At 49.3% G+C, this 25,333-nt stretch overlaps 2 protein-coding genes and 1 long non-coding RNA gene across 12 annotated transcripts in view; 2 read left to right on the top strand and 1 right to left on the bottom strand.

The window, feature by feature from the left end:
- The window catches only part of Ddrgk1 (DDRGK domain containing 1), a 10,622-nt gene extending 6,557 nt beyond the window's left edge, over window positions 1–4,065 (top strand). The window contains exons 7-10 of one of the 4 annotated variants that reach the window (XR_001783204.2): window positions 2,066–2,267; window positions 2,856–2,912; window positions 3,388–3,436; window positions 3,776–4,065. Coding sequence is in view for 3 of the 4 variants with exons in the window: in NM_029832.2 (NP_084108.1) it covers window positions 2,856–2,912; window positions 3,388–3,436; window positions 3,776–3,942 (273 nt within the window). In the remaining variant the exon portion in view is untranslated. Of the gene's footprint in view, window positions 1–1,059; window positions 1,890–2,065; window positions 2,268–2,855; window positions 2,913–3,387; window positions 3,437–3,775 lie in introns of those variants that run through there. The other 3 variants (NM_029832.2, XM_006500391.4, XM_006500390.4) reach the window with 3 other exon arrangements.
- Gm52563 lies at window positions 2,858–22,656 on the bottom strand. 2 transcript variants are annotated; one of them, XR_003954061.1, is made up of 3 exons: window positions 22,585–22,656; window positions 19,058–19,149; window positions 2,858–3,308 (listed from the first exon to the last, which is right to left on the bottom strand). It is a non-coding gene; the product is annotated as a predicted gene, 52563 (long non-coding RNA). The 2 variants fall into 2 exon arrangements; XR_003954060.1 differs by lacking the exon at window positions 22,585–22,656 and adding an exon at window positions 19,697–19,917.
- Window positions 15,232–25,333, top strand: Lzts3 (leucine zipper, putative tumor suppressor family member 3). Of its 6 annotated transcripts, XM_030251155.1 has the most exons (6): window positions 15,232–15,377; window positions 20,051–20,213; window positions 20,349–20,533; window positions 20,679–21,155; window positions 21,471–22,325; window positions 22,634–25,259. In XM_030251155.1, exons 3-6 carry the CDS (start codon window positions 20,516–20,518, stop codon window positions 23,330–23,332), a joined length of 2,049 nt encoding a protein of 682 aa, XP_030107015.1. In that variant the 5' UTR covers window positions 15,232–15,377; window positions 20,051–20,213; window positions 20,349–20,515; the 3' UTR covers window positions 23,333–25,259. The 6 variants fall into 6 exon arrangements, with proteins under 6 accessions (XP_030107015.1, NP_001277957.1, NP_001277956.1 ...); NM_001291028.1 differs by lacking the exon at window positions 20,349–20,533 and having other exon boundaries at window positions 15,254–15,377; window positions 20,679–20,813; window positions 22,634–25,333; NM_001291027.1 differs by lacking the exon at window positions 20,349–20,533 and having other exon boundaries at window positions 15,254–15,377; window positions 21,471–22,262; window positions 22,634–25,333.

Genomic DNA, 25,333 nt, shown 5'->3' with positions numbered 1-25,333 from the left:
CAGAGGTTTGCGTGGGAGCCTCCAATAGCTTCCTAATACTTGACTGACAGTCCCTCTGCTCTTCAGACCCCACGCTCAATGAGTCATCATGTTTTGAAGTCAATTCACATGTGTTTTCTGTCAGCTCTGTCACGCTGAGGTTCCACTGAATCGGAACAAATGCTCTGTGGTCCTGACTGGGAGTTTGGGCCTTCAAGAAGAAGTAGGATAGTGTTTCCATTGCAATCCTGAGCAGTCGGCAGTGTCCCTCCATCCACAGCCACTCCACAGGCTGTCCGGATGCTGCTCTGGGTTGCATAAGCACATCCTGATCCGTTTGCTGCTAAGCAACTTGTCTCCCACAAAGGATGCGAGAAGGGGAGAGGTTTTCAAGTGCAGCTCAGAGGTGCAGAGGCAGCTGAGGGAAGGAGTGCAGAGGGAGCGGGGGCGATACTGGGGGTGGTACCAGGGGCTGCCAAGAAGCTGGGGCTTGCATAATCCTCCCCCACCTCTCCTAAAAGAGAGCAGGGCTTAGATATCTCCCAGCAGCAGTGAGGGACTGGGCTCATGTCTGGGGCCCAGAATCCCTGAGAGGGAGAAGCCATAGCATCTTCCAGAGGGTCCTTTTCCATTAGGTTGTAAGCCTTCTCCTTTGATGAAGCCCACACTCCACCCTGGCACACTGCTCTGAGCGTGACTTCACAATGTCCTGTTGTTGAGAACTATCTGCCTCTACCTGTAGAGTGGGAAGCAGCATAGGTCTAAAATACTTCCTTCACAAGGCCTCCCAGGTAGATTTAGGGGGCAACTTCAATTTTACCCTCATTTCTGCAGGGGCCAGAAGAAAGTTCCTAGGTAGTTCTGGCTCTTGCCTTTGGTGGTTCCCTGGAGAGTCTACTCTTGGTCTTCTCCAAACGCTTGGAGGAAGAAAGAGGACTTCTGAAATTCACTCTATCCACCTTCCTCACGCCAAGGGATCTGACCCTTGAGACAGATTTTCAGAACTGGAGGAGGGTTTCTGCACACAACCCACTTCATGTCAACAGTAAGGATGTCTGTTCTCCTTCCTACCATGGCTAGGAATGTTTGTGCAGGTACACTTTGACTCTAACATTGCCTCGGGCCAGATCCTCAGGAACCAGGCAGCATAGAAGGGGACTCCGGAGAGCCTAGTGCCTGGTTTATGTCACAGGTAGAAGCTGCTGGCCAGATCATTTTGCGCTTGCCCACTCCCTGGCCCGGCTGCCTCTTGATTGTATCCTTCCCAACCCTCCACCCCAACCCCGCACCCCTGCTTGCACATACGGGTTGGCATTCCAACAAGTCACATGCCATATGTAGCTGAGGAGGTGTCACCATGTCATTACTCCCCCAGCTCATTTGCTGTGGAAGATTCACAGAAATGCGAAGGACCGCCTTCTCTCAAATCGTATGCTATATGTGGCAAAGGTGGGGGCAGATGCATGCGTGGACCCAGCTGTGACTCCTTGTGTGAGCTGTTTGGAGCTAAAGTTTCTACTAAGAGTGCAAGAGCAGTCATGAGACACGGCCCAGGACCACAGAGGGAGAACACTGTCACTGTTCACAGGGCTGCTTTGTGTGTGTTTGTATAGTGTGGGTGCTCCCATGTACTGGTGAGCACAGAGATACATATCTGGGGGCCTTCAGGTATTGTTTATTCCTTGGGTACTGTCCACCTTTTTTTTCTTGCAAGGAGGAGTGATGTACTTTGTTTTGCTGTTCTGGGACTCACCATGCAGGCTATCCTAGCTGGCCAGTGAGCCAAATAGACTACCTGTCTACCTTTCCAGCAGTGAGGTTCCAAGTGCGCAGTGCTGCCACACCCAGCTGCTTGCTTGCTTGCTTGCTTGCTTTTGAGACAGGGTCTCACTCCATTGACCAGGCTAGTCTTGAGCTCTCAGCAATCCATCGGCCTCTGCCTCCTGAGTTCGAGCACTGCCACTTCCAGCCACACCCAGCTTCTTTATGTGAGTTCTAGGTATTGGACTCACGTCCTCAGAAGCACAAAAGCACTTGCCTGGCAACCATCTTGCCAGCCTTAGTGATAGTTATTTGGCCATTCCAGGTGAGAGAGGGTTATGCCTCAGACAGTGTGAAGAGGCTGAGTGAAAAGAAGTGTACACCTCTCAGGACAGTGGAGATCGAAGCAGAAGAATGTGAGGCAAACACAAGAGAGAAACAAGTCTCTGGGCCTTGTGAAAGACCTCAGGCCTGTTATCATCTGGTCTGTGTATGTCTGTTTCACCAGATAGGCTTTTAGCTCAGCGGTAGGTACTGACTCTTGTTTACCATTCCTGCAGTTCTTCTTTTTTCCTTTAAATGTGTATGAATGTACAGTCTTGAACTCCTGACCTTCCTGCCTCTTTCTGTCAAATACTGAGGTTACAGATATGCACCACAACACCTGGCTTAGGTAACCATTTTCTATTTTTAAAAACTTGAAAACAAAAGACCAACTTTTGGGCTGGCAAGATGGCTCAGCAGGTACAGATACTTGATGTCAAACCTTAAGATCTGAGTTTAGTCCTTGGATTCACATGGTGATTAGAGAGAACCAACTTCTGGAAGTTGTCCTCTGAGCCCTCTACATGTGTGTTGTTGCACATACACACACACACACATTAATTAATTAATTAATTAATTAATTAGAAAATGTTGGTTTAAAGAAATGGTGTGTGTGTGTGTGTGTGTGTGTGTGTGTGTGTGTGTGTGTGTGTGAATGTAGAATCCAGAAGACAGCTCTGCATATTGTTTCTTAGGTGCCCTCCACCTTTTTTTAAAGATAGGGCATCACACTGTCATAGAGCTGGCCAAGTGGTCTCAGCCTCTCTCTCTCCTCTCCCTTTTATCTGTAGAAGTCCAAGGTTGTGCTTTTGGAAGATCTGGCTTTCCAGATGGGCCTAAGGACTCAGGTAAGCCTGAGAATATGGAATATAGCTACAGGGTCTGTGGCCAGTAGAGAGTAGGAGGCTGGCCTGAAGATGGTAAGTTGTGATGCCCTTTCAGACTGTCCCCAACCAAGAGTGAACAGAGTGTAGGGATTTCTTTACACTCCAGGAATTCTGCATTTCTACAGAGATGAAAAGAACAGGAAAGAAAAAGGAAAGTCAAGTGCTATACTGTCCTGTGACCAGCGCAGCCCAAATCTAGTTACTTCTTGCCAGAGGTTGTCTTGCCATGGGACATCTCCACTATTCCTTTTCCGGCTGGAAGAGAGCTTCCGTCGGGGCTTGGCATTTCCAATGATCAGAGCCCCTTCAGTCAGGACTCCCTCCTAGGAGAACCACAGCCACAGCAGGAGTAGCACCCTAGGGAGAGAGAGGAGAAATGATGGGTCTGTGGGTATGGGAACCACGAAACGAGCTCTGAGACTTGGTTTCCTCACAGGACGCCATAAACCGCATCCAGGACCTGCTGACGGAGGGGACTCTAACAGGTGAGAGCCAAGCCTACAAACAGGCCCTGACCTGTGGGGCTTGAGTGAGCACAGAGGCCTCAGACTTGTTCCAAAGGCAGCCTGGCCTCTCCGGGGCAGGAGGGATACGCAGTGAGGGACACTTAGGAATTGGACTTGGTCACAAGGAAGACCTAGAAGCCTCCGCCTAGCTTTGGAGTGAGGCATGGGAAGAAAGGATTTGTGCAACTCACCCACATGGGCTTTGATGTACCCAGGAAGGCTGACAGGAGATCAGTTATAAAGGAATAGATGGAAATTCTCAGGTTAGGTAGAGAAAGCCCAGGAGGACTCAGTCCTACTACGTGCATGTCCCCACAGGTGTGATTGACGACCGGGGCAAGTTTATCTACATAACCCCAGAGGAACTGGCTGCCGTGGCCAATTTCATCCGACAGCGGGGCCGGGTGTCCATCACAGAGCTTGCCCAGGCCAGCAACTCCCTCATCTCCTGGGGCCAGGACCTCCCTGCCCAGGCTTCAGCCTGACTCCAGTCCTTCCTTGAGTGTATCCTGTGGCCTACATGTGTCTTCATCCTTCCCTAATGCCGTCTTGGGGCAGGGATGGAATATGACCAGAAAGTTGTGGATTAAAGGCCTGTGAATACTGCTGAGCTTGTTGTTTGTAGAAGACCTCACTGGGGTCTCAGATAAGCAGGTAAAATAAACCTCAGGGTTTATCTTAGAGGTGCCAGAAGTCCCACTCATGTTTCACAAGAAACCTCTTAACACATTTATTATATTTATGCCCTGCAAGCCCCAATCCCTAGATAAGTACCTTCTCATGGGCAGAGAAAAGTGAAGATTGGAAGTCTCTCAGGCCATATCTCCTCCAATTGGTGAGGGAAATCTCACCATCTTATTTACAGACCCAGGTGTTCTGAGTAAGCTGAAAACCTTAGGGAGAAGAGTTAATGAGAAATGCCAAAGATAGAGTCCAGGAGACATAGGTCCCTCTGAAAAGAAGGTCTCTGGAAGAAAGACTGGCTGGCTGTGTATGAGACAGGGAGAGGAGGAAGGACCAGTGGGGCTGGATGTAACAGTTCTGACAACACATCACATGAATTCAGCCCTGAATCCTAGACAAGAAAAAGATGTAGCTGGTGTGGGTGATTCTGCCCACTGCAGGATATGAGGAACATATGCTCAGAAGTGGGTGTGGGATGGAAGATGTGGGACTCTTGCAGGGTCATTTGCTCTGGTTCCTGTGGGCTGTGCATGTGGACGAGACACATTTTTGAATTATTTTATGTGTATGGGGTTTTTGCCTGTGTGGATTTGTGTGCACCATGTGCGTGTCTACAGAGTCCAGAAGAGGGCATGAGATCCCCTGGTACTGGAATTACAGAGGGTTGTAAGCCACCGTGTGTGTGTGTGTGTGTGTGTGTGTGTGTGTGTGTGTGTGTGTGTGTGTAGGCAATATTTCACTAGCTGGCTTGAAACTCACTTTATAGACCAAGCTGGCCTTGAACTTAGAGATCTATCTGATTCCCAAGTGCTAGAATTAAAGGCATGCACCAACATGTGCAGTCTCCTTTGTTTTTTGAGACAGTAGGCATTTGTAGTCAGTAAATAGAGAAAAGGAAAGGGCTGTATGCATTGTTGGTAAGGCCATTTATAGCCTAGTCTTTGTAAGAGAGGGAAAAAATGCAGATGACCACAGTAAGAGAAGGTAGGAGAGACATAGTTGACAGTAGTCAGCCTATCAGTGGTTACTTAGTTATTACATCCACCTGTGGGGTTCTTAGTATTTTCCTCATAGACTACACACAAAGCAAGTTAAGAATCTTGATGCCATCAGAATACATCAACAGCAGATTGCCAATGGCAGCAAGGCTGAAAACCCATAGACTACACTGTGAAGACTGGGGAGATGGTTCAGCAGGTAAAAGCACCATCCATAAGGACCTGTTGACCCAGGTTCAATCCCTGATACCACATATAAGCTAGGAATGTTACCATGCACCTGTAATCCCAGGACTCCTGTGGTGAGATGGTAGCAGAGCCCTCAAATTCAGGGTGCTCTGGACTTAGCCTCCCAGGGGCTGGGATTATAGGTATATATGCCATGCTCCTGCTTCCAGCTTTTAATGATCGGTGATGTTCCAAAGGCTTGATATGAAAGAAAAGGCCTATAACCTGTGTGTGTTTTCTGCATATTGTGTGTGTGTGTGTATGTACCGCATACATGTAATGCCCATGGAAACCAGAAAATAGCATTGAATCCCCTGGAACTAGAGTTCCAAACAGTTTGAGCTATCATTTGGATTCTAGGAATCAAACCCAGGCTCTGGAAGAGCAGCCAGTGCTTTTACCCACCCAGCCATCTCTCCAGCCCCACTACAAGCATATAATCTTTTGTGCATTATGTATTCATTATCTAGTACTTAATCTGTTAATGTAATAAACATATTAAACGAACAGTTCATTAAATAGTAAGTAGCTAACAGTTCACTAAACATGTACAAATTTCTTTCACAACTAGTCAGATAAAACTTGAAGAATAAAGTAGGCTGGTGGCATACACTTTTAGTCCCACACTCAGGAGGCAGGGGCAAGTGGATCTCTATGTTTGAGGCCAGCCTGGTCTACATAGTGAGTTCCAGAACAGCCAGGCTAAGATTACTAATTTTTAAACATTAAATGTTAAGATTTCTAAATATTAAAAATTCTCAAGCTGGGCATGGTGGTGCACACCTTTAATCCCAGCACTCAGGAGGCAGAGGCAGGTGGATTTCTGAATTCAAGGGCAGCCTGGTCTACAAAGTGAGTTCCAGGACAGCCAGGGCTATACAGAGAAACCCTGTCTCGAAAAAACAAAACAAAACAAAAAATTCTCAGGGCTGTGGATATAGCATATATAAAGTCTCATGTTTGATTTTTAGCACTACACACAAAAAGTTAACATATAAATATTTTAAACACTTGTTTCTGTTTCTAGATAGGCTCTCATGTAACTCAAGCAAATCTTAGAAGCAACTGAGGCAAACATTTCAGAGTACATTGCTTGCCACAGTCTAGTGTGTGGTGCTTTTTGTCTACTGTACTTCAATGCTGGTCTAGATTTTCAGCACTTCGATGGTGGCTTGATCTTACAGTCATTCAACAAATCTAATTTTTGTCTATTTTAAACAAGATCTTACTAAGCTCCAGCCTGAGCTGGCTTTGAACTCTCAAAGTTCTTGTCTCTGCCTTCCAAACACTGGAATCATTGTACACCACTACACTTGGCTCCATGAGCAGATCTTTTACCTGGAGATGTGAGAATGTACTTCAGTATTAGAGTACTTCAATGTGAGGCCCTGCATTTTATCCCCAACGCCTAAAAATAAGAAAGAAGAGATAAAAGGTGTCCTAAAGAGCCTTGTTCATTTCATATCGAGTACAGGGTAAGAATGAGTACCTAGGTAAGCATTATATGTTGTACATTAATGGTGTGAGTATGTGTGTGCTTGATTGGTTGTTCATTTTGATGATGGATATTAAACTTGATGCCTTTGATATGCTAAACAGGTACTCAGCCAATATGACCAAATGCAATCAGCCTCCTGGGTGTTAGGATTGAAGGCTTGAGCCACTACATTGGCAATGTCGTGGTATGTGGGGGTGTGTCTGTCTGTTTGTCTGTTGTACTTAAGGAGGCCAGTGGTATCCCCTGGAGTGTGAGGCAGTTCTGAGTTGCCAGATATGGGTGCTGGGAACTGAACTCAGGGCTTCTTCAAGAATAGCAGTTTTGCTAACCACTGAGCCATTTCTCCAGCCCTATTATTTGTTTGTTTAAAGCTTTTGTGTGTGTGTGTGTGTGTGTGTGTGTATCATCTGGTTGCAGGTATCCAAGAAGTGTGTCAGATTGCAGGAGCTAGAGTTATAAGTGTCAGGTCTACACATCCCTGGGACTCACTATGTAGACTGGACTGGCTGCCTTTGTCACTTTTGTATTGCTTTGTGAAGAGACACCATGACTGAGACAACCTGTATAGAGGAAAGCATTTAAATGGGGGCTTGCTCACAGTTTCAGAGGGTTAGTTTCTTAGCATTATGGTGGGGAGCGTGGCAACAGGCAGGAAGGTACTGGAGCAGTAGTTGAGAACTCTACATCCTTAATGGCAGGCAGTAGGCAGAGACTGACAGACAGACAGACACACTGGGCCTGGGGTGACACACCTCCTCCAACAAGGTCACCCCTAATGACTGATATCAGCAGGAGACGAAGCATACAAACATGAGCCTGTGGGAGCTGATGCCATTCAAAACACCCACAGAAGCCATGGACTTTGGTCTTGCCCGGCTGCCTTACTGTCCTATCTTGTGCATATTGTCTCGTATCAAAATAGACTGGAGTAACAAATACAAAGTCATAAGTGAGATATTATTGAGTATATTGCCCATAATCATCAGGAAGTTGTTTCCACAACTCAGTTACTGTCCCTACTAGGTGACAACTCAGGAGAAAAGACACTGACATGGCAAAATGAGAGACAAAGGTAGATAATAAAAGTCTCATTAGGTCATCACCAAGTCTGTCTGGAGTAAATATGTAGAACAAGGGTTTGAAAATTCTGCATGCGTCCATGAAATCGGTTGAGTGTCTGTGTAACCCCAGCACATACATAGGTGCTAGCTACATGGTGAGACGCTCACGGCCCTCCTTGGCTACATAGCAGGCTCCAGGGAACTAGAGACTTTCCCTTCAACACAAGACCAAAACACCTCTTCTGCTTCGCAAATAGTAAAGAGAGTTTACTTAGGGTAGTGATAGATACTTCTTTTTATTTTGTATCTTACAAAGAAGTTTACAGTGGTCAAGTACAGGTGGCTCCTTAGTATTAGAATATAACTCTACTATTATTTTATTTCGATGTTTTATTATTTAGAAACAAAGTCTTACTGTGTAGCCTTGGCAGGCCCAGAGCTCTCTATGTAAACCAAGGCTGGCTTTGAGCTCACAGAGAACTACTCGCTTCTCCCGGTACTTGAGATCAAAAGTGTGAGCCGTCACTCCCAAAACAAAATTGAATGTTGAGACCTTGGGGAACATAAAAATACAAACAAACTGTCTACTTTGGGGGCTGGAGAGATGACTTAGTGGTTAAGAGCACTGGCTGGTTTTCCAAGTGACCCAGGTTCAAATCTCAGCATCCATATGCCAGTTCACAACTGTCTGTAATTCTAGTTTAACAGATGTAACACTCTCACACAGACATATATGGAGGCGTACATTAGTTAAAAAGTGATACGAAGGGCTGGAGAGATGGCTCAGAAGTTAAGAGCACTGTCTGCTCTTCCCGAGGTCATGAGTTCAATTCCCAGCAACCACATGGTGGCTCACAACCATCTGTAATGAGGACTAGTGCCCTCTCCTGGCTTGCAGGCATAAATGCAGGCAATACCGTGTACTTAATAAATAAATAAATCTTAAAAAAAAAAAAAGTGATACGAAGCCGGGTGTGGTGGCACACGCTTTTGATCCCAGCACTTGGGAGGCAGAGGCAGGTGGATTTCTGAGCCTGGTCTACTCTACAGAGTGAGTTCCAGGACAGCCAGAGCTATATAGAGAAACCCTGTCTCAAAAAAACAAAAAACAAAACAAAAAATCCAAAGTGGAGAGTGAGCAAGGTGGGAGGCTGTCACCATCAGGGCAGTGCCTGATGTCCTCCAGACCTCCACATAAACCATGCACCAGCTTTATATATATACATCTAAGCTAAAAGTTCATCATCCACCAGAGTTTGGTGTGCAGAGGCACAGTTCTCCCACAGAAGCAGCCCCACATTCCTCTTTGAAGCCGGAAGTTGTCTACTTCACAGTAGACATTTGGGTTGTGATTTCATTCACCAACAGTGACCATCCTATACCTGCTTTTCAATGCTGCCGTAACATCTTACCAGGGCCAAGAGTTGGGAACAACACAGTCTTCCTTCTTCCTTCTTTCCTTCTTCCTTTCCTTCCCCTCCCTTCCTTCCTTCCTTCCTTCCTTCCTTCATTCCTTCCTTCCTTCCTTCCAAGATTTATTTATTTAATTTTATGTATGTGAGCACACTGTCACTGTCTTCAGACACACCAGAAGAGGGCATCAGATCCTATTACAGATGGTTGTGAGCCACCATGTGGTTGCTGGGATTTGAACTCAGGACCTCTGGAAGTGCAGTCAGTGCTCTTAACCACTGAGCCATCTCAGCTCCAGATTTATTATGTGTACAGTTATTTTGATACAGGTTCTCTTGTTTCTCAGGCTGACCATGAATTCCATCTATAAGAAAGGATGACCTTGAACTTCTAATCCTCTTGCTTAACTCCCAAGTACAGGTCTGCTCAGTTTTATATTGTGATAGAGCTCAAACCCAGGACTTCATGTAAGCACTGAGTTATAGCCACAGCCCAATGTAGATTTATTACATTTGGAGGCTTAGAACTCTAATATAGGTTATGCAGGGTAGGACGGGATTCCTTTCAAGAAATAGTCTGCTGGTTGTCCAGGTACATCTGCAGAACCAATTATGTCATTCTCTCTATCCAGTTTTCTGTGGTCAAGTTAGTTTTCCTTATGTTTTTCTCTTTACTTGTTAACTTTTTTTGTTTGTTTGGACAGGGTTTTCTGTGTGTAGCTCTGGCTGTCCTAGAACTACATCTGTAGACCAGGCTGACCTTCAGCTCAGAGATCTGCCTTACTCTGACCCTGCTCAGCCACATCAGTGTTCTTATTTTTTTTTTTTTATTGTTTTGTTTTTTTGAGACAAGGTTTCTCTGTGTAGCCCTGGCTGTCCTGGAACTCACTTTGTAGACCAGGCTGGCCTCGAACTCAGAAATCCACTTGCCTCTGCCTCTCGAGTGCTGGGATTAAAGGCATGCGCCACCACGCCTGGCCAGTGTTCTTATTTTAAAAAAGGTCTCACTGCATAGCCCTGGCTGGCCTGCCTGAAACTTATATATAGAACTCAGAAAAGTCCATCTGCCTCTGCCTCCAGAGAGTGCTGGGATAAAGGCCTGTGCCACTATACAGACCCAGTCATCACTCTTTTCTCCTTCCTTCCTCCCTCCCTCCCTTCCTTTCTTTATTCTTTCTTTTTTTCCAGTCTTTTTTGATGTTTGTTTTGAATGCCTCTTCTTTATCCCATTGATAAGACAGGGACTCCTAAACCCAAGTTACAGGAGCTGCCAAACAGACCACCTGACACTAGACAAGTGAGATTGATAGCATGTGTTTCTTAAATGCTTCCATTGACCGCAGTTCAATAGAAGAAGATACTACAAGCCAGGCAAGGCTGCACTGGAGTTGTGCCTGCTCCATCCACTTGGTACAAAGCGTGGGGGATTTACTCACACATTGAAAATAGGAGGGCAACCTGTGCTTTAGACCATATAGGCTGTGTTTTTACCAAAGCCAAGGTAGTACATAATCTGGAATCTTAGTATCAGCTGTGATACTAAGGGCACAGGCATGGGCATGGGCTTTAAGACCCTCATCTTTGTTGCCTGGAAGCCAGTCTTCTAATTGCCTTAGGAGCAAGAGGTGGGACTCTCAGCTCCTCCTGCACCATACCTGTCTGGATGCTGCCATGCTCTTGCTTTGATGATAATGGACTGAACCTCTGAACCTGTAAGCTGGCCCCAATTATATGTTGTCCTTATAAGAGTTGCCTTGGTCATGGTGTCTGTTCACAGCAGTACGACCCTAACTAAGACAGCTTGGCCTTGAACACACAGTAATCCTACTTCAGCCTCACAAGAGCTGCGATTACAGGTCTGAACTACCATGCCTGGCTTGGGTAATTTTTAAAGTTAATTTGTTTGTTTGTTTGTTTGTTTGTTTGTCTAGGCTGGCCTAGAACTCATTCTATATAACCTAGGATATCCTTGAACTTTGGTCTGCCTGTCTCAGCTCCAAATGTATAAATTTGAAGAGCATCAATACACAAGTGTTAGGTATTGGTATAGGTATTTTCTTTTGTTTTATTAATTTTCTTTAGCTACCATTTCTCCATGTAGACCTAGTTGATATGGAGATCATTATGTGCCCCAGGCTGGCATTGTGGCAGTCTTCCTGCCTCTCCTACCCCAGTGCCCAGTGCTGGGATTAAAGGTATGTGATACCTTTTGTGGGTTTTTTGTTTGTTTGTTTGTTTTTCTAATGTGGATGGGTGTTTTGCTTGCATGTATGTCTGTGCACTGCATGCACTACTGATGGCTTTTGGAGGCCAGAAGAGGATGTTGGATCTGAGACTGAAGTTCTAGATGGTTGTGAGCTGCCATGTAGATGCAGGGACTTGAACCTCTAGCGGAATGAGTTCTCTGGAAGAGTAGCTGGCTGGTTCTCCTAGCTGCTAAGCTATCTCTCTAGCCCAGGAATAATTTACTGTTTTTAGAAGGAGTCTTACTACATTGTCCAAACTGACCTCCAGTTTGTAGGTTTAAAGTCTTTCCACCTCAAGCTTCTGGGACAAGCATGTGCTACACACATGCCACACATAGCTATGACTTCTCTTCCCTTCTCTTCTCTTCTCTTCTCTTCTCTTCTCTTCTCTTCTCTTCTCTTCTCTTCTCTTCTCTTCTCTTCTCTCTCTTTCTTTCTTCCTTTCTCTCTCTCCTTCCTTCTTTCCTTCCTTCCCTCCTTCACTCTTTCTTTCTTTCTTTCTTTCTTTCTTTCTTTCTTTCTTTCTTCCTTCCTTCCTTCCTTCCTTCCTGTCTGTCTGTCTGTCTGTCTTTCTGTCTTTCTGTCTTTCTTTCTCTTGAAGCAGGTTTTTATGCTTAGCCCAGGCTGGCCTCAAACTCTCAGTAGTCTTCATGCATCAGCTACCTGAGTGCTGGGATAGCCCCATCCTCTTTGATAGTATTACTCTGAAGAAACAAAACCACATTCTCCATGAAATAAGGACAGAGAACTGTAAAGAGAATAATTTAAATTGAACATAGGGGAGTAATAGAATAGGCCAACAGGGATGAAATGAGCAGAATAAATGTCTCTGTGGAGACACCAAAGAAGATTGAATCTGTGATGGCTAAGTTTCACCCGCTTTCTCAGGATGCAGAGACACATTTGACAACAGTCAATGAATGCATGGTTTTAGTGGGACCCTAAAAATCTGTTCACAAAATGACAGGAATGTATTGTGGCTTTTCTAAGTTGAAAAGATCTTTTGTTTTTAGAAAATTAACAAATGGTGCTACTGAGACATATAGTAGCAACATTTGAGTCCTGAGGATAAAAAAAGCTCTGGGCAGATGAGATGGTTCAGCTGACTCCAACAGTTGTCCTGTGATCTCCACACATCTGCCATGGCATGCTCGCTCTTCCTCAAAAACTCAACAATAATTTCAAAAGGATGAGACACACTCATAAAAACTCGAGGTAAAGTGTCTTCTTTAGACAGATAAGCCCAGCTCTGCCGCCATTTCCAGTGAGACGACAAGGGGATAAAGATGGAAGATGGGAAGAATTTTGTGAACAGAGAGTGAAAGCATTTTCACCTAGGTCAGGTTCTTAGAACTGTCAGAAAACAGTCATGTGACAGGTGGGTCCAAAGTAGGAATAGAAAAATCAGAGCTTAAATACTGGCAATAACATGAGACCAAGTAAACAGAGTTGGCAGAAGCCCAAACCAACCTAAATGGGTATGTGTGGTGTTGGATGCAATCCAAGGTCTCATACTCGCTAGGTTTACACTCAGTCCCTGAACTACAACATTCTTACCCAGCATTCCCCAGGCAGAAACAAGGGATCTCTGACTTAAGGGCCATGGTGAATACATAGGGAATTCCAGGCCAGCCAGACAGCCAGAGCTACCTAGTGAGACCCAGTCTTAAAAAACAAACAGCCGAGCGGTAGTGGTGCACGCCTTTAATCCCAGCACTTGGGAGGCAGAGGCAGGTGGATTTCTGAGTTCGAGGCCAGCCTGGTCTACAGAGTGAGTTCTAGGATAGCCAGAGCTATACAGAGAAAAAAACCAACCAACCAAACAAACAAAATCCCTCACAATAACGTCTCGAAATACATGTTGTTGTGGGCCAATCAAAACTTTCTCTTGCCTGGTAGCACAGACCTCTAACCCCAGTACTTGGTAGGCAGAGGCCGTCAGGTGTCTCTGAATTTGAGGCCTGGTCTAGATGGTGAGTTCCCATACAGCCATGCCTCTATAGAGAGACCCTGCCTCAGGGAAAAAGAGGAGGAGGAGGAGGAGGAGGAGGAGGAGGAGGAGGAGGAGGAGGAGGAGGAGGAAAAGAAAATGTCTCCTGGGGATTCTTCCCATATTCTGTTCTCTTCTCATCCTCTTCTCACTGAAAGGGGTAGCAAAGCTGGACTCATCTGCTTAAAACAAGGATGACACGTTACCTCTCTGACCTAAATGAATATCTTGTAATATGGTGGCCACAAACCATGAGGATCATCACATTTCCATGACACTCAGTTCACAGAGTTGTAGAATATATAAATGATCTGTCATTGGCTAATGACAATAAGATCTTAGTTTATTTAATATACTTCCTTATTTGGATTGGTTGATTGGTTTTTTTGGTTGGTTGGCTTTTTGGTTTTTTGGTTTGGTTTGGTTTGGGTTTTGGGTTTTGGTTTTGGTTTTTTGAGACAGTGTTTTTCTCTATGTAGCCCTGGCTGTCTTGGAACTCGATCTGTAGACCAGGTTAGAATCGGTCTCAGAGACCCTGCCTCTGTCTCTCAAGTTCTGGGATTAAAGGCATTTACTTAATACATTTAAAAGCAATCATTAGAACTGAAAACAGGAATTCATTAAATTCACTATAGGAAATAAAAACAATTGTTTAAAAAGGCAAAAAAAATTAAAATCTATGACATAGTCCTATGTCATAGGATGGCTAAACTCATCAGTTATCACAATCACAACCTACAGCCTTTTGCTAAGGCGGAAGCCTGGGCCTAGCTTGCTTCCTCATACTGATCAGACCAAGGGCATAGTTGAAGGCTGAGTGCTTCCTTTAGGAAGTTTTCCTGGGCAGCTGGCAACCCCTTTAGTGTATGCCACCTGCACTTGCCAAGGTGTTGATCTGAGTCAAAGATAAAGTCTTTACTCAATCTCTTTTTAGGATGGGGTTTGTTAGTTTTACAGCAGGCACGGGGCACAAGGTATAAAATACAAATTTCCTGTAGCGTCAAGTTTTAAATTGGTCAATTTATTGGCTCTTGCCTCCACCTAGATCATAGTCACAGGTGCCTTCACACCCCCGCATCTTGTAGGTTTGAAGGCTCTTCAGGGTTTTTTGGTTTTTTTCCCCCCCCTTAATTATTTTTTAATTCAGTGTATGGTTGTTTCGACCATATGTTTGTGCAGCACCTGCAGAGGCCAGAAGGTGTCCAATCCCTTGTAACTAGTTATCATGTGGGTGCTGCGAATTAAACCCAGGTTCTATGGAAGAGCAGCCAGTGCCCTTGACCACTAAGCCATCTGTCCAGTCCCATATTTGAAGGATTTAGGACATCTGCTGCACAGGGAATAGCTGGTGCAGGAGTTGAATCTAGAGTCCAAACAAGGTTGTCCATAAACCAAAGGGCTCATACACCCAGATACGGGGTTCAAAGAGAGTAGGAATTTGCTGGATTTCTGGTAGGACAGAAATTGGGGATTGACCCCAAGAATTTGGTACAGTGGCTAACGGACTGAGGCCGAGTATCTGCCACCCAGCCTTTTGGGCAGGCGGGCCGGCGCTCAGCGACCAAAGGGGTTAAGGCACCGAGTCCCACCCCCGTCCAGGATTGGCGGGTCCCGGGGGCGTGGCCGGAGGGCGGGCCCGCGTTTGCCGCAGCCGCTGGTGGGCGGGCCGGGCGCGGGGCGGGAGGGGCCAAGAGCAGAGCCCGGCCGCGCCGCGCGCCCTGTGGGGCGGGCTTCGGGCTGCGCCAGAGAGCGGGACAGCTAGCGCCGGTGTCTGAGCCTCTGCGCCGGACTCTGAGGCAGTGAGTAAGTGATACAGGCCTGCCGGGGTGCCCCTCCAGGTTCTCCCTCAGGTCACCATGCCCGCTGCATCGCTCGCTGCTTCTGGCCGGTGGGAAGCTGGGGAGGGGGCGCGTCCCGCTGCTAGGGTACCGGGGAGCTGGGGGGGGATGAGGCCGATGATGTCATGGACGCTTCAACCGGCGCGCGGGGAGGGGGGGGTGGCGGCCGGAGGGGGTGCGGCCCGGATTATGTCACCTCTTCTCTCTGCACCCCGCCCCCCCCCGGGGGCCACGCGCGTTGGTGGAGAACCGAGGGAGGTATGGGTGGAATTTCTCCAACCGCGGAGACCTCTGTGGCACCTTTGCAGAGATTTTGTGGCTGGGGTCTATGTGCTAGTGAATGGCGACCCTCCCCCTCCCCCCCCACACACTCTGACACACACATGCACAGCTGAGGCAGGCTCCTGTGTGAGCGGGTGGGTGGGGGTGTGCTGTCAGTACCTTCAGCACTGAAGCACTGGCTTCATCAGAGTCAGGATCTAGGGGATGGGCCTCTTCCCCTGCAGGTGCCCACATTTCCAAGGGAAGATGAATCTCCCCTCACACATCCCAACCAAGAAGTTCTGCTCCCTGAATCCCTTCCCTTAATCCTTCCTGGAAGCTTTTCCTTGTTTCTATGTCTGCATTCATTTCCTATTGACATTGCTCATAACCAACATCCCCACAAGTATTGGCCTTGCATTTTCATGATGCCGGGGGGGGGGGGTCCAGAGACCCCTGGGGTAACACAGGCTTCCAATGGGGAAGGCTCACAGTGAAATCTCCCTGGGTCATCCTGAGCTAAGTGCTCCAAGACCTCTTGGGTACCAAGGATGCTGAGGAGTATTTGGACTGGTTCCAGAAGAATGTAGGCTGGGCAGAGAGCTGAGAAGAGGTCATGTGTGGAGTGAAGAGCTGCTTTCAGGAGAAATACAGGGTGGATATCAAGAGAGGCCTTAGAGACTCTGCTACAAACTCTACTTGGTTGTGGGTGCCAAAAAGAATACCATGGATTTTACACATAATCCGTTTCCTTTTTAAAAAATCGCTGTAAGGTAGGTGTGAGAATTTGAGTCTGCTTGAGGTTTCGTAGCTGAGCTGTGATTTACACCTGGAGCTGATGCTGCAGGAATTCTAAGGCCCTTGACCCTGCTCGGGGAAGGGTTTAGCCAGAGTCCATTTGGCCCCTCTGACTGCTAGTATTGTAATGTCACAGGCACTGAGGGTTGATAGAACAGAAATGGAGGCAGGCTCAGGCAACAGGCTATCATCCCAGAGTGATGCGGTTCAACTGCCCTTGCAGATCACACTGTCACCTAGGGCAGTCCTCCTCAAGCCTCAAGTCCTAAAGAGGGCTCTCAGCCCCTCCTCTCCCCTCAGTTCCTACTTGCCAGGGAAAGAGATTCCACTCCTTGTCCTTCCAACTCTACCAAGGTTTTGAGGAAAGAATTTGCAGGAGCCTGAGGTTGGAAGAGGCAAGGGGCAGGGAGTGGCTATAAGATGTTGACGTTGGCAGGTTAGAACTGTGGCAAGGAACTCTGTGGGAATTGCCTATGGGTTGACTGCAAAGCTGTCCTCACATAGAACCTGAGAAGGGAGCCTCAGGACAATGTCTAGGACCCCAAGAACCTGAGAAGGCTCGACTGAAGCAGAGTGATGCAGTGACATGTGACCCCCTCCAAACTCTGGTTCCTTGGCACTCAGAAAGGGTGTGCACTTCGCAGTTTATAAAGATCTTCCCAAACACTCACCATGTTACCCCTGTCACTCAGTCAACATGCTCACTCCTGGTGTTTGCTCCTTCCTCTGCAGCCTCTGGTGCAGTTCCCTTGCTAGTGTTCTGCCTTGTTTCCCTGGAGGTGCCTGCCTTCAGTGTTGCTATCTAATTTTTAATTCCTATCAAAATGTTGTTTGGATTTTGGGGAAATGTATGTATATGCACACACAGCAAGATCATGGGTGTTCTGCTCTGTCTCTGCCTGCTTCATTCCCTTGAGAGTCTCTCACTGAAGCCAGAGCTAGGCTGGCAGCAAGCAACTCTCTGAGATCCTCCAGTCTCAGCCCTCCATAGCACTGTGGTTACAGGCACCAGTGTCACTGGCTTTTTAGGTGGCTTCTGGGGATTCAGACTCAGGTAACCATGCTCGCGCAGCAGGCAGTCTTACTGAGCCATCTCCCCAGCCTGTTGATTAATTATTCTATTTTCCGCTGTTTGTTTTTGGAGGCACAATCTCATGCAGCCTAGACTAGACTCTACCTCAGTATACGCTACAGGTGGGCCTTGAACTCTTGATGTGTCTTTGCCTGAATGCCACCACGTCCAGCTTTCAGGGTTACTTTTAGAAGAGAAAGAAAAGCCTTTGATTCCACACTTCCTTCAGTGCAGGCCTCCTCTATCCTCTCTTCTCAACACTTGGCCATCCCTTTGCTCCGTCTGCTTTTGTTTTACACAGCTTTTCTGAAGCCATTTTGACATAGACATCAATGATGTTCTCAGCTGCTAAATTCAGGCCACGCTCCTCAACTCCAGTTTTACCTTTTGGAATATTTCTTTTCAACACTGGTAACTGCCCTTGTGTCCTTCCTTCCTTCTTCCCTTCCTTCCTTCCTCCTTCCCTCCCTTCCTTCCTTCCTTCCTCCCTCCCTCCCTCCCTCCCTCCCTCCCTCCCTCCCTCCCTCCCTCCCTCCCTCTTCCTTTGTTTTTTGAGATGGAATTTTACTTGGTTCTCATCATTGCATCAAACTTCTGGACTCAAGCGACCCCCTCAGGTGGCTTAGGCTGCTCGCTGCTGCTCCTGCTGTCTTCCTGCCTATCTTCCTTCTTGTCCTCCTCTTCTTCCTGATATATATTTGTACTAGGGATTGAATCTGGGATCTTGGTAGGGACGTAGTCAACCACGAGCCTCAGGCTCACAAAGTTACTCAGGATGGCCTTGAACTTGCAATCCTTTTGCCTCCAAATCCAGAGTAGCAAGGATTCTGGTTAGTGCCTCTGTTTTGAATCCCCCTCCCATTTTGACTGTCAGGGCACAGCTTCTCTTGGACTTCTTGCTGCTCTCCCAGACTTCCTCCCAGACTTATGGGGGCTCTACCGCCCTTGCTCCATGCTAGGCCCACCCACGCCACTCTCGGATGCTAACAATCAGTCTTCCACCCTGGATGAGGTATCTTTGGTCTTCTCCCAGGCAATCTCTGCCTGTCATGTTAATGATGTCACACCCACACCAGCGCCCTAGCCTCTTCTCGCGTTCTCTCCACCTGAGCTCCAGCTGCATAAGGATTACAGGTCTTCCTGTAACCATGCCCAGGCTTCCCTGTTGGCTCCAAGCCACAGGCCAGCCAACCTTCACTCTGCCAGTCTTTGTACCCCCAGAGTGGAGATAGCAGGAGCTAGGGGAAGGCAAAAAAAAAAAAAAAAAAAAAAAAATCTGAGGGCACAGAATGCCAAGAGGCCTCTCCTTGGGGCGGTCGGTATACCTGTCACCTGTGCATCCTGCACTTAGGAGCTTTCTTAGGTATTTGTGCCCAAGACTAGTGCAAGCCTACATGTGGGCACAAACTGTCCTAAAGGAGGAGGGGTGGCATCTGTGCTGTTCTCCATATCTGTGGGGATGTGCATGGAACGGATTTCTACAACAGCAATGACCAGCTTGCTAGTGAACTTACCCAGAGCCAGATGTATCGTGTGGCCAGGAGAAATTGAAGGGTATGTGTGTTGGCAGCCTCCCAGGTTTAGGGCAGCCTCCCAGGTTTGGGGCCTGACAGGAAGGACACAACATTAGAATTGAGCATCACAGGAGAAGGAGGTTTGCAGAGCATTCAAGGGGATGCTACATGGACCCAACTTTAATAGGGAAGAAAGGTGCCCTGCTTGGTGTCTGAGGCTATCAGGCCTGAAGAGCACTCTTCTTTCATAATTGGTATTCTTTGAGCTTCAGGCCAGTGGCAGGGACTTGCCTGATGTCCCTACCTACTGGCATTATACAGATCCCTAGGGCAGGTGTTCCAAGGAGCTAACTTGAAACAAAAGAACCAGGAAGCAAATTAGGCGGCTTTGAGCTCTAGTAATCTGAGGCCTTGTTCCCCCTTCTGTGGGACAGCTTTGAAAGCACACCCAACAGAATTGGCTCAACGAACTTCATGGTCACCTGAACGGGGTCAAGGTCCAAAGGGGTGTGTGTATGTGGAGAAATGGCTAATCCAAGAACTCTTCCTGGTGGTACTGCATTCTTAGCAGGGTTCAGCAGGCATGGCATCCTCAGGGGTCACCAATGGTTGCACAAGCCCCGCCCCTCCTTCACCCACCTGTGGGAAAAGCCAGGAGGAAGTAGCTGGCTGCTGGTGTTCTAGTGCTGCTGCGGCCCTGCCCCAGCCTCTGCCCGATTCGGGACTGCTGTAAAGTACTGATCTCAGAGAGTGGGCCACTCTGGGGCCAGGCCCCCATGAGGCCAAGTTAGGAAAACCTCTGGGAAAGCCCTCTTGCTACCTGCTGCAGCTATAGCCCGTGTGCGTTGGTCTGCAGAACCATGACTGCTCCCACCCGCGACCTTGGCGCAGGCCGCAGCGGCAGCTCCGCCCATACAACTCCAAGACCCGGGTTCTTTCGTTCGCCTGCCGTCTCTGCGGCAGCACGGTTTTTTAATTCCTCCCATTTCACAGAGGAGAAAGCTGTAGTACGGGATGGCTTGGTTGGCTAGTCCAAAGTCGCGCAGCTGCTTAGGGCCGAGCCTGGATTTCGAGAAAGAGCCATATGGCCCCTGCAGACCTGGCCTCGGAGGGTCCCAAGCTTGAGGACCCGCCGGCCCCCCACCTCTTTGGAAAGGTAAGAAGAGAAGTCTACGCTGTAGTCAGCTTTCACCTTGATCATTTACCAATTTGGTTCAGGGGGGCTGGGAAAAACCCGCGCTGTCAGCTTTTTTTATATAAGGGTTATTTTGTCTCTCCTTTAACCTCTGAGGTCCCCTATTGGATCCAAGCACTGCTTTTCTCAACCAGTCCAATCTCCCCGGCCCATGAAACTGAAATATAAGAGTCATGCATGACCCAGGATAAATTTAATGAAAACTAAAGTCTTGGAGTAGCAGCACAGTTAAGAGGATTGCTGGGTCTGGAGTGGGTTAAGGAATGAGCCCAGCTCAGAGGGTATGTGCACCTTCATCTTGGAGGCCTGGTGACTCTGGTGTCCATTGTAAGGAACACAAAGAGACAAAGTGGGCCCCGGTTGACTTGCTTGGGGGTGGAGGTGGGATGGATTCTGACCTCTCTACCTTCCCGCTTGTGCCTACAGTGCCCTTCTGGCTTAATCATGGCGAAGCTGGAGACGTTACCTGTGCGCGCTGATCCAGGGAGGGATCCTCTCCTGGCCTTTGCCCCCCGGCCTTCTGAGCTTGGACCCCCAGATCCCCGCCTGACTATGGGCAGTGTGGGTAGTGGGGTGACCCATGCTCAGGAGTTTCCTATGAAAAGCGTGGGCACTCGAACAGGGGGTGGGGGCAACCAAGGCAGTTTCCCTGGTCCAAGAAGCGGTGGTAGCGGGGCCAACAGGGAGAGACCTGGTCGCTACCCATCAGAGGACAAGGTTCTCGCCAACTCTCTCTACCTCAATGGCGAGCTGCGGGGCAGTGACCACACAGATGTCTGTGGTAATGTGGTGGGCAGCAGTGGGGGCAGCAGCAGCAGTGGGGGCAGCGACAAGGCTCCACCCCAGTATCGCGAACCCAATCACCCACCCAAGCTCCTGACCACCTCTGGCAAGCTAGACCAGGTTAGTCCCCAGGACCAGGAGAGCCTCATAGCCTTGTTTAGAGTGGGAATTGTTAACCAAGAAAGTAGGTTAAGGTGGGAGCTCTTAGTGGGATGGGCACCATCACAGGGAGCCCTGGAGTGTAACCCTGGGGCTACGTCTCACTTGTGGATTCAGGACAGAGATGGTTTGTGGGAGACTTGAGGTGGAGGCCCAGATGGGGAGATCTAACAGAGGGCAGGAGGTGGTTCTTGAACAAGTCTTGGGCGTAAAGAAGAGGAGGGGCCAAGGATAAAATCTCAATCTGATGCCTCTAACCTGTTTCCTTTTCTGCAGTGCTCGGAGCCACTAGTTCGGCCATCAGCCTTCAAGCCTGTTGTACCCAAGAACTTTCATTCCATGCAGAACTTGTGTCCTCCACAGACCAATGGGACCCCTGAGGGACGACAGGGCCCCGCGGGCCTCAAAGGCGGACTGGACAAGTCTCGGACCATGACCCCAGCTGGTGGGAGTGGGGGCGGCCTCTCAGACTCAGGCCGGAACTCACTCACAAGCTTGCCCACCTATAGCTCCAGCTATAGCCAGCATCTGGCACCCCTCAGTGCTTCCACCAGCCATATCAACCGTATTGGCACCGCTGGCTATAGTAGTGGCAGCAGCGGTGGGGGGTCAGGCTACCAGGATCTGGGGACCTCTGACAGTGGGCGGGCTTCCAGTAAGAGTGGGTCGTCATCATCCATGGGGCGGTCAGGCCACCTGGGATCCGGGGAGGGCGGAAATGGGGGCCTGCCATTTGCAGCCTGTTCACCACCCTCGCCCAGTGCGCTGATCCAGGAGCTGGAGGAGCGGCTGTGGGAGAAGGAGCAGGAGGTGGCAGCTCTGCGGCGCAGCCTGGAGCAGAGCGAGGCAGCCGTGGCCCAGGTGTTGGAGGAGCGGCAGAAGGCATGGGAGCGGGAGCTAGCCGAGCTCCGGCAGGGCTGCAGTGGGAAGCTGCAGCAGGTGGCCCGCCGTGCCCAGCGTGCCCAGCAGGGCCTACAGCTGCAGGTGCTGCGGTTACAGCAGGACAAGAAACAGCTGCAGGAGGAGGCGGCCCAGCTGATAAGGCAACGGGAAGAGCTGGAGGACAAGGTGGCCGTCTGTCAGAAGGAGCAGGCCGACTTCCTGCCCCGGATGGAGGAAACTAAGTGGGAGGTGCGGGCTGGGGGGCTTAGGTGTCCCCTCTCTGACTCCCTTTCATCTTTTTTTCCCCTGGAGATCCCAGACTTACTCCTGTGTAGGGCGGGGATGGGGGTGGGATACGAAAGGAGTAGGACCAATTCAATTCAGAGTAACTGAGAACAGAGGCTGCCCTGGGGGGCTCTAGAGATGAGCCTAGCAGGGAGCCCCCCTATGAGTGCTTAGTGCCTTTGGAGATAGATCTGGGAGCTGGGTAGTGATAAGTCTTTACTACCTCGGCTGTGCCTTTACCCCGGCTTCTGCTTCCGCCTGCCCCTGTCCAGGTGTGCCAGAAGGCCGGTGAGATTTCCCTCCTGAAGCAACAACTGAAGGACTCTCAGGCCGATGTGTCGCAGAAGTTGAGTGAGATCGTGGGGCTGCGCTCACAGCTTCGGGAGGGTAGGGCCTCGCTCCGGGAGAAGGAGGAGCAGCTGCTCAGCTTGAGGGACTCCTTCGGCAGCAAACAGGCCAGCCTGGAGCTGAGTGAAGGCGAGCTGCCCCCTGCCTGCCTCAAGCCTGCGCTGACCCCCGTGGACCTGGTCGAGCCACAGGAGGCGCTGGCCTCCTGTGAGAGTGACGAGGCCAAGATGCGCCGGCAGGCTGGCGTGGCGGCTGCCGCTTCTCTGGTTTCTGTTGATGGGGAGGTGGAGGCTGGAGGAGAGGGTGGGACACGGGCCCTACGCAGGGAGGTGGGGAGATTGCAGGCTGAGCTGGCTGCTGAGCGGCGTGCCCGTGAGCGCCAGGGTGCCAGCTTTGCGGAGGAGCGCCGGGTGTGGTTGGAGGAGAAGGAGAAGGTCATTGAGTATCAGAAACAGCTCCAGCTGAGTTATGTGGAGATGTATCAGCGCAACCAGCAGCTGGAGCGGCGACTTCGGGAGCGTGGGGCAGCAGGGGGGTCCAGCACGCCTACTCCCCAGCATGGAGAGGAAAAGAAAGCCTGGACCCCCTCCCGCCTGGAGCGCATCGAGTCCACTGAAATCTGATTCTCTACGTGCACAACCTTCTGACACGTGCCCTGTCTGAAGGTCGGAGTCACCAATGTCCCTTCCATTCATCTCCCTTCCCCACGTGTGCTGCACATCCCCAGACCAAAGAGGTTCTCGAAGCAGCTGTGACCAGCCCCTCCCCCCACTTGTCCCCCGTCCTTGCAGCTCCAGCACTGCCTTTGTGGGTGACCACTCCAGACCCTCCTGCCAAGGAGAGCATGGGAGAGGGCAGAGTACAATGGGGTGAGGTCCCAGGCGCATGGAGCAAGGCTCCCTTTCTGGGGAAGCCTCGTGTTGGAGATAGAGGCAGCAGGCCTGCGTTGCCAGGGAGTACCCCAGCCCCTTTCCCTTCTTGGGCTGCTACCGCCGCCACCACCGTCACCACCATCTGTCCAGTGCTACTGTCTGTGCCCTCCTAGGCCACACAGCCTGAGGGAGCTTGCATGGGTCTGCCCGTGTCGACAGACCCTAGGCTCCCAGTCTCTCTCCTTCATGTGCTATTCTCCTTCCCCAGGCAGATTGGCAGGGGAAGTGGGAGCAGATGGCCTGCCTGTGGTTGAGAGGGCTACCTGCCCGACCCCTCCCCCACCAAGGTATCTTGGGCTCCAGCCTCAGAGCCTGGACTAGTTCTGAGCATGTGTCCCTCTGTGTATAGTGAGGAAGTGAGAGCAGAGGCTGGAAACTCAATCCCAAGGGGAGATCTGCCTTCCTACCCTCGGGAAGGGTCACCTAGAGGCTTCTCAGCCCCACCCTCACCCTCTGGCCAGGATCCTACAAGGCTACATCCCCTGCTGCTTGGTTGACCCCCCCAAATCCAGGGTCACTGCTCAGCTCTGCTTATAGCTATACCTGCCTCTTAGGTCTTCTGTTTGCCCGTTTCTGAGGTCAGATGGATGGATGTCTGATGTCTTCCTGTGTTTTCCCTCGATCTCTCCCCTTGGCCTCCTTTCGCACTCACATCTTCCCAGGCTGCCTTTTCTTCCAAGTTTCACCTTTCCTCCCAGCAGAAAGCTCTGCTTGGCTTTTGGTGCACTGCTCACCCCCAGCTCCACTGGCCCAAGTCTGAGCCTGGGGCCCTTGCTTTGAGGGGCCAGTCCGAGTTGGATGGGACTGCCCTCAAGGAACAAGGCTAATGTGTGTGTGTATGTTAGAGAGAGAGAGAGAGAGAGAGAGAGAGAGAGAGAGAGAGAGAGAGAGAGAGAGAGAGAGAGAGAAAGAGAGAGAGAGAGAAAGAGAGAGAGGGAGGACTACTGACCCTTGGGTTGCTTGCCAGACTCTTGAGTTGGCTCATTTGTCCGGGCAGGGTTGGCTGGTATGGTCATCAGTATGGGTCGTGACAGTCAATGTCACTTCCTTCTCTAGGATCTCTCAGATTCTATCTCCCCAAGACAGGCAGGGAAATTCTAATTTCTCTCTTAAGAAAGTAAATTTCCACTTCACCAGCAATAACAATCAGAGGAGACTTGGCCCTCAGTCCTTGTATTTCTCTTTTTCACTCTCTCTTCCACCCCAAGATGGAATCTTGGGGACAGGAGGGAGAGGGTTGGTAACTACTGTGAGCAAGTCCCCCAAGCCCTGACCAGCCTCCTCCCATGACTGGTGACTGTTTAACAAGCTGTGCATCCCCCACAAAAATAGGAGTGCCCTATTTGTAGTCTCCACCTCTCTGCACAGCTCCTTCTGGGTGGTCCTCAGCAGGGTTTTGACCTTGATTGGCGGCTACTCTGGCAACCACTGCCCATTCTTCTAATCCCTCACAATACGTGATTCAGACCCTGAGCCTGGTCCACAGTGACTGGGAAAAGGCATTAACACAAAACAAAAGAGATGGGGGGAGAGAAAAATATGAACAGCTTTGGAATGTCCAACTGCAAAATAAATTATATATAAATATATAAATATATAAATATATATATCTACCATATGTGATGGAAAGAGTTTTCATTTTTCCTTTCCCAAAGAAATAAAATGGAGAAAGCCTCTTGGATGGCAATTCTG

Source organism: Mus musculus, chromosome 2 (genome assembly GCF_000001635.26).
Source record: "Mus musculus strain C57BL/6J chromosome 2, GRCm38.p6 C57BL/6J".
Taxonomy (NCBI): domain Eukaryota; kingdom Metazoa; phylum Chordata; class Mammalia; order Rodentia; family Muridae; genus Mus; species Mus musculus.
This window is presented reverse-complemented; position numbering and strand designations above follow the sequence as displayed.